At 39.2% G+C, this 15,516-nt stretch overlaps 1 protein-coding gene across 1 annotated transcript in view; it reads right to left on the bottom strand.

Moving 5' to 3' along the window:
• Positions 1-15,279, bottom strand: part of pparg (peroxisome proliferator-activated receptor gamma) — a 32,673-nt gene extending 17,394 nt beyond the window's left edge. Inside the window, exons 1-3 of the mRNA XM_034219177.1 lie at positions 15,204-15,279; positions 1,346-1,642; positions 846-1,012 (exon numbers count right to left, since the gene is read on the bottom strand). Of these exons, the coding sequence (XP_034075068.1) occupies positions 846-1,012; positions 1,346-1,642; positions 15,204-15,255 (516 nt within the window). The 5' untranslated portion in view covers positions 15,256-15,279. The remainder of the gene's footprint in view (positions 1-845; positions 1,013-1,345; positions 1,643-15,203) is intronic.
• Between the last annotated feature and the right edge of the window lie 237 nt (positions 15,280-15,516).

Raw genomic sequence — 15,516 nt, 5'->3', positions numbered from 1 at the left:
GTTCTAACATGTCACCATACAATAGCTCCTCTTCTTATTGCCCCTCAGAGTTTCAAAGAAAGTGGAAATATGTGTGAAACTTCCCCCACACTCTATTAGTTATTTATACCCTGACAGACAACACACACAGAGCTTATGGGCCTGTGCTGAGCCCGCGCAGAGTGGAAAGTGTATGGGGCTTGTGGTTAGACTTGAAAAAGAGGAAAAAAATGCATTACAGAATTATTTATTCCATCAACACGTTTCACCCGAGAGTGACACATGGTGACAGAAAATGAAAGACTGGCATAGAAACAAAACTTAACCATCTGCAGTCAAATGTGTTACAAGCAAAGCAAATTCCTGGCATAAAAAAATATATAGGGGGGCATTTTTTTACAATATAAGCCATAATAAGCATCTTGCCAGAATTTCTAAGGAAAGGAAGAAATAAAGACAAAAAAGTGATGATTTTGTCCAAACAATTCCTTTGAAAACTTAACATCAATTCTGACAGTCAAGCTATGCTAACAGTAAAATGACCCTGACATACTGTATAATATATTCTCAAGTAGGAGATATCTGTAGCCTCGAAAAGCAAAAAGGAAGGCTGCTCAGTGTGAAGTAGAATATTGAGCTGAAGTCGACAGAATGGCACATTTATTTTTCTTTTAGTATAGAGAATTTTTGCAGTTGAACTACATAAAAAATCAAAGGGAACCTGTTTGATTGTGAAAATAATCTACAGATTATTTGAGAATCAATATAGTTACTAGTTGCCACCATAGTATGATGTAATCAACTGTTTTAAACACTTGTTTATACATCTAATTTTCATGTGTACATCTGATTTATTTCAGTCCTACCTTACAGCCCTCACAGGCGTGGACGCCATAGTGAAACCCCGAAGCTTTGTCTCCACACACACGACACTCGATGTTTAGTGCTGACGCCGACGTTTCGTCCGTGAGCTTTGAGAACACGGGACTGTCGGAGTACTGCGGCGGCGACTCCGGCTCAAGCTTTATCAAATCTGACAGCAAAAAAAAAAAGTAGGCAGACAAACGGAAAATGTTCACCTCTTATTACAATATTCATGTTTGGTGCTATTTAAACATAGCACTATATTGGCCATCACTGTTCTCATGTTTAAGCACAGGTACAAATGAATACTTTCACAAACTCTGTAAATGTTGTGCCTGTTATGTGTATTGTAAGTGTTTTCACATTAAAACCTTTCTATGCCCACTCAGTTTCTGAAACTTCTGCAAGTGAATTTTGCTGCTAAGCTTTATTAGCATTTAATAAGCATGAAGAAACTGGATGATTTGAGTTATCCCTGGTTCACTACACAGACTGTACTCACTGTGCGTGTCAGCCTCCATCCTGTAGCTGTGCATGTTTGTGTAGTCCATGTTGGTCAGTTGTTCTTCGTGTTGCGGCGGGCTGGGGTCATAGGCCCCACAGGCAGAGGAGATGGAGGATACGAGCGGGGGAGACAGGGAGGACTGGATGGAGGAGGAGGAGATGGAGGCATAGTCTAACGTGGACAAATGCTTCATGTCAAGGGAGTGGGAGCTGTCGTCCAGCTCTGACAGGTCCACGGCGCTCAGACTGAAACTAACAGGCCAGGAGAGGAGTTGCTGCGTGTCCACCATGTCTGCTGCGGAGAGAGAGGAAGCAGTGAAGGGACAGCTGCTGATGCAATATTCTTTGTAGACCATATGTGGCCTTGTTAAAAGAAAACAACTCTTAAAGAACAAGAGAGGGGAGGGGAGGAAGAGGAACACTTTGAGAGAACGAATGAGATGAAGAAGATAAGGGAATCAGAGGAGACGACAATAAATATATAGACATGCTACGTTGAACATAGAGTTAATGATAAAATTAGTTGTTTGAAAAAGCGCAAATCATACCCATGCATTCACACCCAATCCAAACCATCATGAGTGTGTTCCTGCAGTGAGTTTGTTATCTGGTAAACAGGGAGGCGGATTGTGTCACAGCGAGTACAAGGCGAACTCTGGCACTGAGGAAAGTCTTTTTCTCCTCAAAACATCTTCTCCTGCTGCTGATGTTTGGGTGGCTCGCCATGTGATTGCCCAACAAAGGACACAGAGAGCAGGACAGTTTGAGCCTCTCAGTCTGTCTGGGGCCAATGATTTAGGATTTTAGCTTTTAAAGAGGGACAGACTGTTGCTTCTGAATGTTGAAATGTGTTACAGATTGTTATTTAGGATCTGTGGTTGCGTGGAAAATTGCTGAAACATTAAACCTTTTAACGCTTAGTGATTTATCGTTATTTGTAAATCTTTGGAGACAGTTCAGATGTTTATAGTTTGGTTGAACAGTAGGCTAAATAATAAATGTAAAAATTGGACACTATTTCTTGCTGTGGATTTGGTGCCAAGGCAAGTTTTTATAGCAGCAGGACAATACTTGGATTGACAAAACTGATCATCATAATGAAGGAGCAAGTCAGCCAGGGCACTTGTGTGGTTCACTGATATGTTTTATGATCCACATAAAATACTGTTAGATCAATTTATTGTTGATTTAGGAGTTTTCATGGGATTTTCATAGGAAGAAGAATGTCACTTGCATCATACCCTTCTTCTGTTCAGAGAAATCCTAATATCCAAAATTAGCTTAATCAACATTTAGAAAGTCTTGGAAACTTGTTTTTTAACAGCCCACTCTAGATATTCAGTTATTTGTTGATATAAATGAATGAAAGCTCTTTAATCTTTCGAATAACTAACTTAGTTGGTAACACATTATTGGAGAGAGGAATGAGCCGAGGTTGTCAAAGTCCAATCATCAGAGGTTACTATAGTCCACACGTAAGCAAACCGTGCTCTAATATCAGGGAACGTTTGTGCAAAGTTGTTTGGTGATGTATAAATCAGTAGAAGATCTAGTTGATAAGGTACATTTTGGCAAGATATGTCGCTATACCGAACCGTAATTCAGCAGGATGGTGTCTGAGGAACCAATGCCAATGTTCAGCGTAATGAAGGAACCAATACAGTGCGTCTGTGTGGTGGATGTATGTGTTTTTTCACAGTTTAAGGTCCACACTGGAGCTCTGTGGTACAGAGGAATACAAATCACCAGGGTTTGGATACTGCCATGATTTTTGTCAGTAAGACTTTATGAAAGGTCTAGAGGAAAAGCAGAAAATAAACCAGACTTATCCTAAAAATATTATGATTTTCGTTCTGGTTTAATTAAAAGTTCTCTCATGCTACATTTAAAGGCAGAATACTTTTTCTTGGGAGTGAAGTCTGCGTCCCGTATGCCTTTCTGAAATTCAATACTGGAAACATTCCCACGCTTCTTTCATTTAAAAAAAAAAAAAAAAGGAGGAAGCCATGCTTGGATCCTGACCTTGATTTAAACTAAAGACACTCTGAAAAGGAAAAGACAAACTAGGGTATAAATAATTATTTAAGTAAAAGGTCTGTACACTGAACCGCCTTGCCTGCCAACCTTTTGTAACCAATACGAGTCTCAAAATAAACCTCCTCTAATCAACCTCGAGTGCCTGATTTGGAAAAATATGTAACAAAGAATTCGATGAATTATGCAACAATACGTAACTAAAATAGCAATAGTCGGATGGCACAGCAGCACCAGGTAGGGCTTGAAATGGCTCCAAATTACTTGGCAAAACATCCCTGTGCAGCAAACATCCTCTTCTCTCTACTTATGGTTTCCTTTTTACTTGTTCGACCGTGGCAACAAAAATAAGTAGGGGATCCACTTAAAATTCACACCGACTGTGACATTGTTTCAGAACAAGAGAAAGACAGAGTTAGTGTGTGTGTGTGTGTGTGTGTGTGTGTTTGCAGATTGCAGCTTCCACTGTCTTGGAAGCAGCAGAGGGGGAATACGCTGACTATTAATAACCAGAGAAACCTGGTTATTTTTCCATTTGTTGGCCAGTTGCCATTCAATCCGAACCTAAAATAGAAGAAGCAGTGGAGCGACTTGTGTTCTGGTTGGCATCCAGTTATCATAAGGAGAGAGAAATCTAGTGGGAGAGAGAGCTAAAGGGCGAAAGAGATCAAGTGAAAAGGGGTTACATAGAGCGAGTTCCAGAAATCAAACTGCACCCCAGAGCCTTCAAGAAAAAAACCCTTGTGTTAGAACATTCATGCTCTGTACTCAGCAGGCTATTAAAGACTATATTAGAGAGTAAAAAAGGTAGGCGGCTGCAGTTGGCAGTTAAACCAAAGTGCTTAAATCATGTCGTAATCAAAGGTGAAAACAAGTTTATACTGTAACTTGTTTCCTGGGTAAAGCGCTGTTGAAGAAAATCTATTGAATACAACATGTTTGTATCCGTGAGTCAGACATTGTAAAAAGTGACAGATGATTAGTAAGGTTTATGTAGTGAGTTTTGTGTTTGCAAAGATGTCTGTGCGTGTGTGTGAGCACGTGCGTGACATGTATGCCGGTGTCTCCTGCCAGTTCTCAGATTTCCACTTGTTAAAACTTGTCTTCCAGGTAAAAGTATAGCGTGTAGGAGTGCTTTCTATCAGCTATTGCCTCAGTCATGACATAATAACAAAAGGCCAACGGTTAACTGGCAGGCAGGTCTGGCAAGCTACTGTACTGACGAGGCGGGATGGTGTGCGTATGTGTGTGTACAAGCAGACAAATACAGTAAAGAATAACAACCTTTTCAAGCAAAAGCTTTAAGGATCTTTAAATGTAAAGAGATATTAATTAAAGTGGGAGTGGGTTGAACAAAAGACTGACCAACAACAGCTTGATCAGGAAACAAAATATAATGTAATGTTAATGTCACAAGAGGGAATACGGTAGCACTCCAAGTCTGAAAGCAGCAGTCCAGAAAAAAAATAATAACTCAAACCGAAAGATGTGAAATCTTTCCTTCAGGGACAAAGTTGCAAAACCAATGAAATGTTTTTTAACTTTCATATTTCTTCAGGACAGCATCAAATTGTGTCCAAAAATGGATTTATGCAAAGGCCATGGATCATATTTGTGCACAGAAAGTGTCTGAAGTCCTTTTTGTACCTTTGAATGTGGAGTTTCATTGCATTTAGGAAATGTAGCTTTCTATCAGGAAACATGAAACTCAAAAGAGTGAAAATACTGAGAAAAAAAGACGACGAGAAAGCAAAGAACTCACAGTGAATAGACCCTGCCAATCCAGTAGCATCACAAGTTTCCGAGGGGGTACAAGACTCTGACTACTGTAAACGCCTACACATTAACTACTTTAACTGTCAAGCAAAGAACATTTACAGGGTGAGGACTAGTTAAGGGCATGAGAGAAGCAAACACAGAAGCCGTTCTGGTATATTTATGAAGTGAGAGACAAAGACAAAACCTGCCCCGCAGCATTCTGAGGCTTTATCCTCTCTGTTTAAATCAAAACTATGCTCACTCTATGAGGGTGAGAACTACACCGTTAATGTCAGAGTGACAGAGAGACAGTCGCTCGAACGAAACTACTGTTGGAAACACTTTTTGATATTGTGACATAGTTGCTGGAAGTTATTTGGGTTGCTAGAAGAAAATGTGGCTTTTATACTATTGCAAGTGAAGTGAAGTGAACTGCATGTAGGTATATATAAATATGTGCCCTTTAAAAAAGCTGATTAATTTAGCTCATCTTAAGACATTTGTTTTCTTACTGCTGCCTTCAGAACATCCTGACACAAAGACATGTTGCAGATTTCCCCTCAAAAGAAGGCTGGCTTTTTTCGCTAATGTTTTTTTCTGCACAGTAAGCCATTTGTGTTATCACAGTTGTGTCGTGTATATACATGTGTATGTGTGACAGAGAGAGAGAGAGAGAGAGAGAGAGAGAGAGAGAGAGAGAGAGAGAGAGAGAGAGAGAGAGAGAGAGAGAGAGAGAGAGATGGAGAGAGAGAGAGAGTGAGAGTTAGTGCACAGCCCTTTGTGACTTCCTGACCTCTTCATGTAAAAACCGAATGTGGTTCAGTGTCGGTGATGAAAACAGAGATATGCCCGCCTGCACGCCTGCCTCACACTCGCCACAATTTCTTTGAAAAATAAAAAAGTGCTCGATTTCTGCTTGGTTTGTCCTGCATAATGAAGACACAGACAAATGAAATGTTGTGCAAATGCTGGGCTTTATTTGTAAATAGCTGATTTTTGGCTCAGTGTCAGTATGTATTATAAAAAAGCTGCCTACCTAACTCTTTGGGAAATCAACCCATTTTTCTGACTCTTGTGGTGTGAAGCCACTATTGGCAGAATTACCAGAAGGGCCTTCCCCTTCTGCTCATACATGATCAAACACGAGAGTAATGGAAAAACCAAGCTCAACCAAAGTGTCAGCCAGAGGTCTGGACTGCCCTCTCGACAGAAACGAGAGTCTACTCTCACCTGAAAACCCACTTGCTAGGTTGGTACTGAATTTACTCATGAAACTTCAAAGCTCGGCACAGTGGGCGGTTAGATACCATAATGTCTGTCTGCTTGGCAGAGCTTCGAGTAAAGCAGCACTCACTCTCTGATTTCTATTTGATTTCTTATCCATTTTTTGTCTTTCAGCTTCCAAAGCTAGGAAAGTGTAGCAACGATAAACATCAGGTCAACCAGAGGTCAGATTTAGGGGGAGGCAACATGTTTTACAGATGGGCACAAATTAAAGAAAATAATCCTTTCAGCTGACATTAAAAAAAACATGCACACACAGGTTAGACATACTGTTGAAGATATTACTATAACAGCAGCTTCATGTCTAAATCTAACTTAAACGTCTTTATTTAGGAGCACCTGGTTTGTGCCTTTACACAACAAACAAAAAAGAACACAAAGAATATGACAGAGGACTGTCTGAGGCACATGAATAATATCACCTCACATGACCTAGTTGGTGATAAGTCTTTTGCTAATTAGGCTGTTTGGATGCTGTTTGTTTTTAGCTTAATCGTGCTTCTTAATATCACCAACATCTCACACATCCTCAGACAAGCTTCCATATTGAACAAAACTGTCCGAGACATGTTATCTCAGTGATTTTTGAAGTGGAAATAGACACACCACACGCTTAAAAGTACAAATGGATGTATTGTGGCCATCTGACAGCCTATAGACGATATGAAATGTAGCAGGAGACTGGTGTAAGTATTCATTGTAGCACACACACACACACACACACACACACACACACACACACACACACACACACACACACACACACACACACACACACACACACACACACACACACACACACACACACACACACACACACACACACACACACACACACACACACGATAAAGGACTGTCAACTCACCCTGTTTCTCCTGCTTACATTCAGAGAATTCAGCATCAGTTCACGGACCAGCAACCAAGTGACAGTGACAGGAGAAGAGGGACTTGTGTGTTGTGTGGTCATGCCTTTTCCTCAGGAAGTGATGACCAGTAGAAAGGGAACTACAGACACATTTTCTCTCTGCAGAGTCTGGGCTCAGCAGAAGTTCAAAAAGCTAACTATCATGTGGTCTTTGTGTGTGTGTGTGTGTGTGTATGTGTGTGTGTGTGTGTGTGTGTGTGTGTGTGTGTGTATGTGTGTGTGTGTGTGTGTGTGTGTGTGTATGTGTGTGTGTGTGTGTGTTGATGTGATTGTGTGTGTGTTGATGTGATTGTGTGTGTGTTTGTGTATTTTCTTACTCGTTTTTGTGCGCTCCTCTCAGAGTAATCCAACAGATTATATTTCTAATTGTGTATGTGTGCTTAATGCCTAAAATGTTTTCTTGCATTTCTGCGCTCTCCTGTCTGTGTGTGTGTTTGTGTGTGTGTGTGTGTGTGTGTGTGTGTGTGTGTGTGTGTGTGTGTGTGTGTGTGTGTGTGTGTGTGTGTGTGTGTGTGTGTGTGTGTGTGTGTGTGTGAGGTGGTAGACATCAGATGCAGAAGATTTCCTGTTGCTTCACTCTGACAGGCGACCTCGTCATGCCTCTCTGGTTGCACTTCTCTCCGCTCAGTTACTCAGTGTGGATGTGAGGAGTGAGGCACTCACTTCTGCCTCCTCATAATAGTTTTAATTCTACTCAATAAAATATGCAGACTTTTTCAAAAACGTTTTCAGCCCAAACAAAGGAGAAGTGGTTTCTTCCTAATGGGTTTGACAATGGGAAATGTCTGTCCTCATTTCCATAAGTGCATAAGTTACGTGACAATAGAGGGATGCGCAGAAAACTACCGTATGTAACAAATGGTTAACCTCAAAAAACCCTTCAACTAAAAACTCAAACACTTATCAAGGAAGTGAGAAAGAAGAGACGGACTGACTAAAAAACTATTTAGAGACAGAGAGTCTCAGCCTGTATGCAGCCATCATTTTTCCCTCACAAGTGTTTTTGTTGTCTCAAACGTGTTACGGTTGGACAGGTGGGGTCAAGTGGGCTAGCATTAGCTTGACAGAAGCTTTCACTCACAAGTGTGCCCCTAAACAAATATCCTTCCAGCCATGCAGAGACAATTAGAAACATTTTTGGACCGCAGGTTTTCCAAGTTAGCCGTTTCGAAAAAGATTAACACACAAAAAACATTTTGAGATGTTAAGATGTAGTAACCTTTAAAACTAGAAGTATTTGATGTAAACATTGACGTGACTTCTTGCTTGTGGGCCATCTCTAGGTCATGTTAATGTTACCAAAAGGCTCACAATATTGTGCCCACACTACGAGAGATGAACCACCATGAAGCAGTACTTAAACACAATCGTCAAACATCAAACATAAGCCTAAGGTACAATATGAAACTGCATGTGAGAATACTTATGTGTGGGAACAAACTGTGAAATATGAACAATCAGATCTTATCGTACAACGGTTTTCCCTCTACCAGGAGACTTGTGTTTCTGTGCATCGAGTTTTCAATTGTTGTATGTCTGTATATACAACTTAACAATTTAACCATAATTAGACTATAATATCCAAAACAACACCCAGTGACAAGTGCTCAAAGTGATCAAAAAAGCATTTGAACTCTCAGTTGTAAACATGGACGTACGCCTCTTTACTCAGACTTCACCTCCGGTGAGCTTCGCTGACTTAGCTTTACTGCAAGCTAAAGTCTGTGTTCACATTTAAAAAATCACTAGACATTGCGTATTTTTGCTGGATGTTGCTAACCATTAAGCTGTCATCGCGTAGCCACTTCATGTTTTTTGGTGAGAAAAAGTGTTACGTTCTTCTCATCTATTTCTTAGCAAGAAAGTGAATAGGCCTAAACATAGCACAAGAAATGTTGAACTATTCCTTTAACTGAGCTGTGGCACTTTTCTTTAACTTGGTCAAACTGTAAATCAACTATAAATCAAGAGAGAAATAATTCTTAACATTAAATTAATAGTATGATTTTACCTCCTGACTGTCAACAATTAGGAATGTATCTTTTTGTACGTCTTTTTCAAGATTCGGACTGGGGTGAAGATTTTCAGAAACTCCTTTTTCAGTGTTGACAGGAAAGACTCTAGGAGGTGTTTGGCTTGTCACCCCAGAACATGCACCATTATTTCCTTTGTGATATTTTTTAATAATATCACAGTGTGTGTGTGTGTGTGTGTGTGTGTGTGTGTGTGTGTGTGTGTGTGTGTGTGTGTGTGTGTGTGTGTGTGTGTGTGTGTGTGTGTGTGTGTGTGTGTGCAGGCTCTGGGAATCAGCAGTTTTAACAATAATCTGAGGCCATGAACTCTCTCCCAATTCCTTTAAATAGTTATGAGTTAATGGTTGATGAGTCTCTTGAGCCCCAAGAGCTTCCTCACTGGATAAGGGGAAGGAGTGATGCATGCTGTCAAGGCCACATGCATGCACACACACACACACACACACACACACACATGCCGCAAACACATGTATGTGCCATGATGTCACACTAAATGACAAATGTGTACGAGGACACATGTGCAGAGCATAAACAGTGCATAGTTCGGGGTAACACCTTATGATATATTTGTCTTGCACAATGACAGACACACACACCTCTGAGCCTGAGAGGTGTTGTATCGTTAAGTACACAAGGGTAACGATGGAAAAAAAGATGACAAAGAAAGACGGATAGTAGATAAACAAAGGACTCACTATACAATTGTCTTGTATGAGGCTGTCACAACTGTTAATGATCAATTCATGTAAGTGTGATCTCAGCTGTGGGAGTCGAGAGAGAAATTGCTGTGGGGAAGATTGATAGCTAGACTTATGTTTTGACAGTGACTTGAAGTAATACGCAATAGGAACGCAACACAGTCGGAAGAGGGAGAGGTGCAACGTGGGAAGGGTCATAACCTGTTCCTCGAAGTGAAGAGGAAAAGACTGGAGTGAGCTGCCCGCCCCACAGTTGCTGTTTAACTGAACAATAACAAAACAACACATGAAGTGACTCTCATCCACAGAACATTGTGTAATCACGTGTGCAAGGAAAGGTCTATGCAAAAGAGATTGATTCAGAATTGCCTAAAGAGGAAGGTTTCAATGAAGGTTGTAATTAGCTTAGTAAAGCTATATGAAAGATAGATACTTAACACCAAATTGCTCCTGCTGGTATGGCAAACATTTACATTTGAGCTTCCTTGAGCAGTGGCACCTTGTATGGCACCCTGCTTCTGCTTAAACAGGGTGTGAATGGGTGAATGATGACTTGTAAATGTAAAGTGCTTTGAGGAAGGTAAAGGATACTGAATAAAGCGCCTTATAAATGAATATATAAATGGAGTCCACTAAACCATTCACTAGCACACAGCTGAAGATGTCAGAAGTGTTCTCAACTATCAGAAATACTCAGGTAGGTTTGGGCGAGGGGTAAGGAGGCTGGACAGGATGAATAAACGTTGCGGTTACATAGCCGGTTCATCATATGCCCAATAACAACCCAGTCTCTTACCGTTCCTTGAATTTGCCGAGCAATTTGGGCATTGGCCCTGGATAACATAAATGCAAGGGGCAAATAACAGACATTGTCTCTAAAGATACAAAATGTTTGCTGGTGTTTTTCGTGTAAGTTACTTGTTTACGCTAAAGACTGATAGTCCTATTTCGCTTTAGCATCAGCCTCATAAACACGGCAATGCACTCGGTGAATTCTCGAAACATTGAGTTACTCTATTCATATATGGGCTAAATCAGACTTTAAATGGAATGAGTGCTACATTACATTACATTGCATTTAGCTGACGCTTTTATCCAAAGCGACTTACAATAAGTACATTTACCCTTTCCTATTGCTACAAATAGGAAAAGGTAAAGACGATTTTATGTCATTAACTCCGTGCATACCGCTCTTTTGAGAAATGTCAGGGTTGCTGTGTAAAAGAGGCTTAAGTGTCAGTAGTAACAGTGAGAGGATACTCTGCTTGTGAAGAGCTTAGAGGGTTGAGGTTGTTGTTTTTTTGGCCTTTTCAGAAAACAAATACATCAAAGCATGTAATAAGGATTTAAATCAAAGTATTTTTGTCTGCTGTTAAGCAAACTGAATTCAAGTATAAAGGAGTCTTAATTACAAGGACAAATGTGATGAAAAGAAGAGAAAAAAGGTTTTGTGAAAGAGGGAAAAGTATATTTATTAACCATGTTTGTTCCTGTTTCATTTCTTCTATCCTTTGACATTTAACATTTATTAGCCAATGTAATTGAGGGGGCAACTAAAAAACATCATACATCACTCTTAGCAAGACGTGAACTAGTGATGTCTCAACCAGTGCCACATCCAGTAAACCCACGTAGAGTCTGAGTCAGTCTGAAATTCCCTCTTGGCCGAGGTTCTGACCTGAGGAGCTGCCGTTTGCTCCCACATCTTTCTAAAAGAGAAATTAGGACAAAGGTTGCTTGACATCCCTACTGTCTGTTGACTAATATCTATGTTAAAGTTCATCGGAAAATTAAACTCATCTCATAATTGTATGAGAGTATATATTTATTTTTTGTATTAGGATCGGCGTGGGTCTTTGCGTTTTTGTGTGCGCATGTGAATTACCAAAAAACCTCCTTTTTATTATAGTAACTCAAATTAAAAAGGAAAATATTTGTGAAGATATACGCTTAAGCACGAAAGGAGCTAAAATTATCTTTAAGTTTACATTCCTTTTTTGGCCACCATTTATATTATTGTATTTACTAAGGTAATTGTTTAGAAATGAAAACACTGACTTTACAACAAATCACAGTCTCGTCTCTTACACAGTTGCAGTACACCTACAGTCAAGTCAATGAAAATAAGTGATAGGTGGAGTCCTTATTTTAATGTTCAAAATTCAAAGCTAGTGCAAGGGAAGGGTGCAATAAGTTAAAACAGCCTTTATTATGTATTTTTTCAAGAAAACGGCAACCGAACAGAAACATTTCTTACTTTTGTTGCTGTAACTTTACTTTAAAGAGGGCAACATGTGCTTCTTCACGACACTGCTATACAACATCCAACCAGTGTTTGTCAAGCAAACGGCATTGCATGCAAAAGGATGTAAATACTAACACTTATAAGTGACAGTGTTGGAAAAATGGATGTTTTTGTAAATGTATGCTGTGTGGATATGGCACAAGCACCACGCATTTCATTATAATTCATGTCTCATCCAGACCCAGACTGCATCTACGCACAACAAAGCGTAAAGAGGTGAGAACTGAAAACATGCTTTGACTTTGCCCTGGCATGAGTCACTTCTCACGGCAGGTGTTAAGAGACTGAAGCGGGATCTCTCCACAACGTTTTGTTAAGAAAGAGCCAAAATGTTCAACTGGTGTAACAGTATATTAAAAAAAGAAGGAAAAAACGAAGTCATTTTTCAAAAGTTAGGATGTAAGATCTTACTATAATACTGCAGAAATAAAAAAAATGTAATCATGCTCTTCCGTTGCTATTGCTTTTATTAGTCTTATTTTAAGGCAGTTATTGTTTTGTTATTGGCAACAATCATTTTGATCTGTGTTCATATTATAATTGTTGCTGTTTCGTTTATGTTGTAATTTTATAATCATGTTTTTTCTTAACGCACGACATGTGTTACACGTCTGTCCATCATGGAGAGGGATTCCTCTCCCTGAGGTTAGTTTTTTTTAGATGAAGTTAATTCAATTTTCCTTGTGTGCTGCGAGGGTCTAAGGTTGTTTCCTGTACAGATTGTAAAGCCCCCTGAGGTACATTTTCTTATTTAAAATATAACATTTATTTTGATTGGTTGATTATATTAAAAACTGTACATAGATCCTCAAAGATGGTTTGTAAGACGTACTGAGACGATGACAGGACATTGTGATTTGACATAGATGGAGATACAAATGATTTGCTAATAGTACAGACTGTACAGCTTGTTTGGCACATTTAGTTTGATGATTAAATCCAGCATAAAATATCGCTGTGAGTAGACAGTGAACTGAATGGCCTTAGATTAATAATTACACGCAATTTAAAAACAAACAAAACAACCAATGAGCATAACATTCTGTCAAACATGGTCTCAATGTCCTTTCATAAAATACAATCTTCTTTTGGAAAAGTTCACAGTAACAATGAGAAAAGCTGAATTATTGTAAACAAACCAGGATGTCGGTGGTGTGTGGAGGCAACAGTGGTTACGTTTATGTGGGCTGAACCGGAGTGTGCCACTCTCTTTCTATATTATTTATGCAGATTCAAATGTGCAGTTAAAAAAATGTCCTTCTTTTTTTATTCAGTGATACTGATCAGCTCTAACAGAGGTATTATATATATGTATTAAAGCAACTGTGATCAACTGCATTGTAGACGACCTTGACTATTTGTTGCTAGTATTTTTAAATAAACATGGATTTTCACAAACCAATAAATACTGGTGTGGTCTTTGAATTTGGTCTTTACACCAAGTCAAACAAAGCTTTTGTGTAAGTCTGTTGTCTGCAGAGAGTTAAATATGGCTTTCATGCCGTGCGAGGGACAACATAAACATAGCATGGTATCTCGAGGCACTCCTTTCATTTATGACAACAGAGCAAAGTCCAAATCTGTCTCAGTCATTCACTCACACACATCTCTTTAGGAATTGTATAACTTGAAAAGCTAAAACTCACTGACACACTGTGCTGTATCAGCACACTCAGTCAGGCAGTCAGACTCAAAGAAACTCAAACACAGGTCATCATTACATAGGAACAACTATGCACAACACTATTTTTAAGTTAAGAAAACTAGTTATCAATGTGAAAGGTATATCATGACCTTAGTCTGGATGAGCATTGTTATTTATAAGAATGACCTTTTATAACTTCTCCAAAATAGAGATTTCTCAAGCAAAAATGTATCATATGTCTTCTCCTTTACAATTGCCAAGTTAAATGAGAGATGACATTTAAATGTTTTCCTATTTCCTAATCCTATAAAACCCATTTTATCATTCTGATACACGCCTCCAAGTGTATTGCATCAGTTTGATGGGTAATATGCCTGTTCCTTAATCATTATGCGTTTATCTTTAAAAAATGAAGTATAACTTTGCAATAAGATGTATTACTGTGCGGTTATGTAGTGTCGTATGCACTTTCAGCTACAACATAAAATGTGACAAAAATTAAAGCAAACGTAATACTGTGGGATATACGTATATATCCCAAGCAAATTATGATTTTAATCTATAGCAAAGGGAAATAGTTTTACACTAATGGCTGCCTCGAAGGTAAGCAACAATAATATTATAATATATTTAACTAGTCTGAAAAAAAAGCTTAAATTCCTTTTAATATGTAAAACATTAGTTTTGAATAGCAAATTGGGTCTCTGAAAATTCTCTCTGATTGCTCACAATCACATTATTGACATGAGGATCAAAACAAAGAGAGACTTGAATGTCTGAACAACTACACTCACTGTTGGCAATGACATTCTGAGTCTTGTTCAACAAGCTGTCCAGTTCTGTTTCCAGGTGCCATGATCATATTATAATAAAGATAACACAAGTTAACATCAGCTACCTACGAGCCACACAGCAAACCTCAGAGAGAAATCAGTGGTGGCCTGAACATGTGTCCACAATGTTGCTGAGTCACGACCAAGATGTTCCAGTCAGTTAAAAAAACATAGAACTACTTTGGGTGTTGTGCAATATCCAAACATCCCTCACATGATACTGAGAATAAAGGCATTAGAGAAGAATATATACAAATTCAAAAAGAGTCACCCATTAGAATTGACTAATAACTTTTTAAAAAGCGTAAGTGACACATACAAAGTCTCTTGTAGCTACTCACCTAAGAAGTTGTGACCGCTTTGATCGTTTAAATTTCTGCCCGGTGTTTGCATGTCAAACTCACACTTTCACTGTGGCACTCAGACTCACTGTGGATCAGCACCTGACTGTGTGCCAGACTGTCAGTCCTGTGACCGCCCACTACCACCATCACCATCACCACCCACTATGCCACTGATGGTCTGTCAAAAAGCCAAAACGTGTCCACATGGACATAAGACATCCGGCAGTCTCAGTGAAAGAGGAGAATTTGAGGATGGATGAATCAAAAGGTTTCCTGTTTTAACTTTCTCTCTGTCAGTAGGCTACATTTT

The sequence above is a fragment of the Gymnodraco acuticeps genome, unplaced genomic scaffold (genome assembly GCF_902827175.1).
Source record: "Gymnodraco acuticeps unplaced genomic scaffold, fGymAcu1.1, whole genome shotgun sequence".
NCBI classification, from domain to species: domain Eukaryota; kingdom Metazoa; phylum Chordata; class Actinopteri; order Perciformes; family Bathydraconidae; genus Gymnodraco; species Gymnodraco acuticeps.
This window is presented reverse-complemented; position numbering and strand designations above follow the sequence as displayed.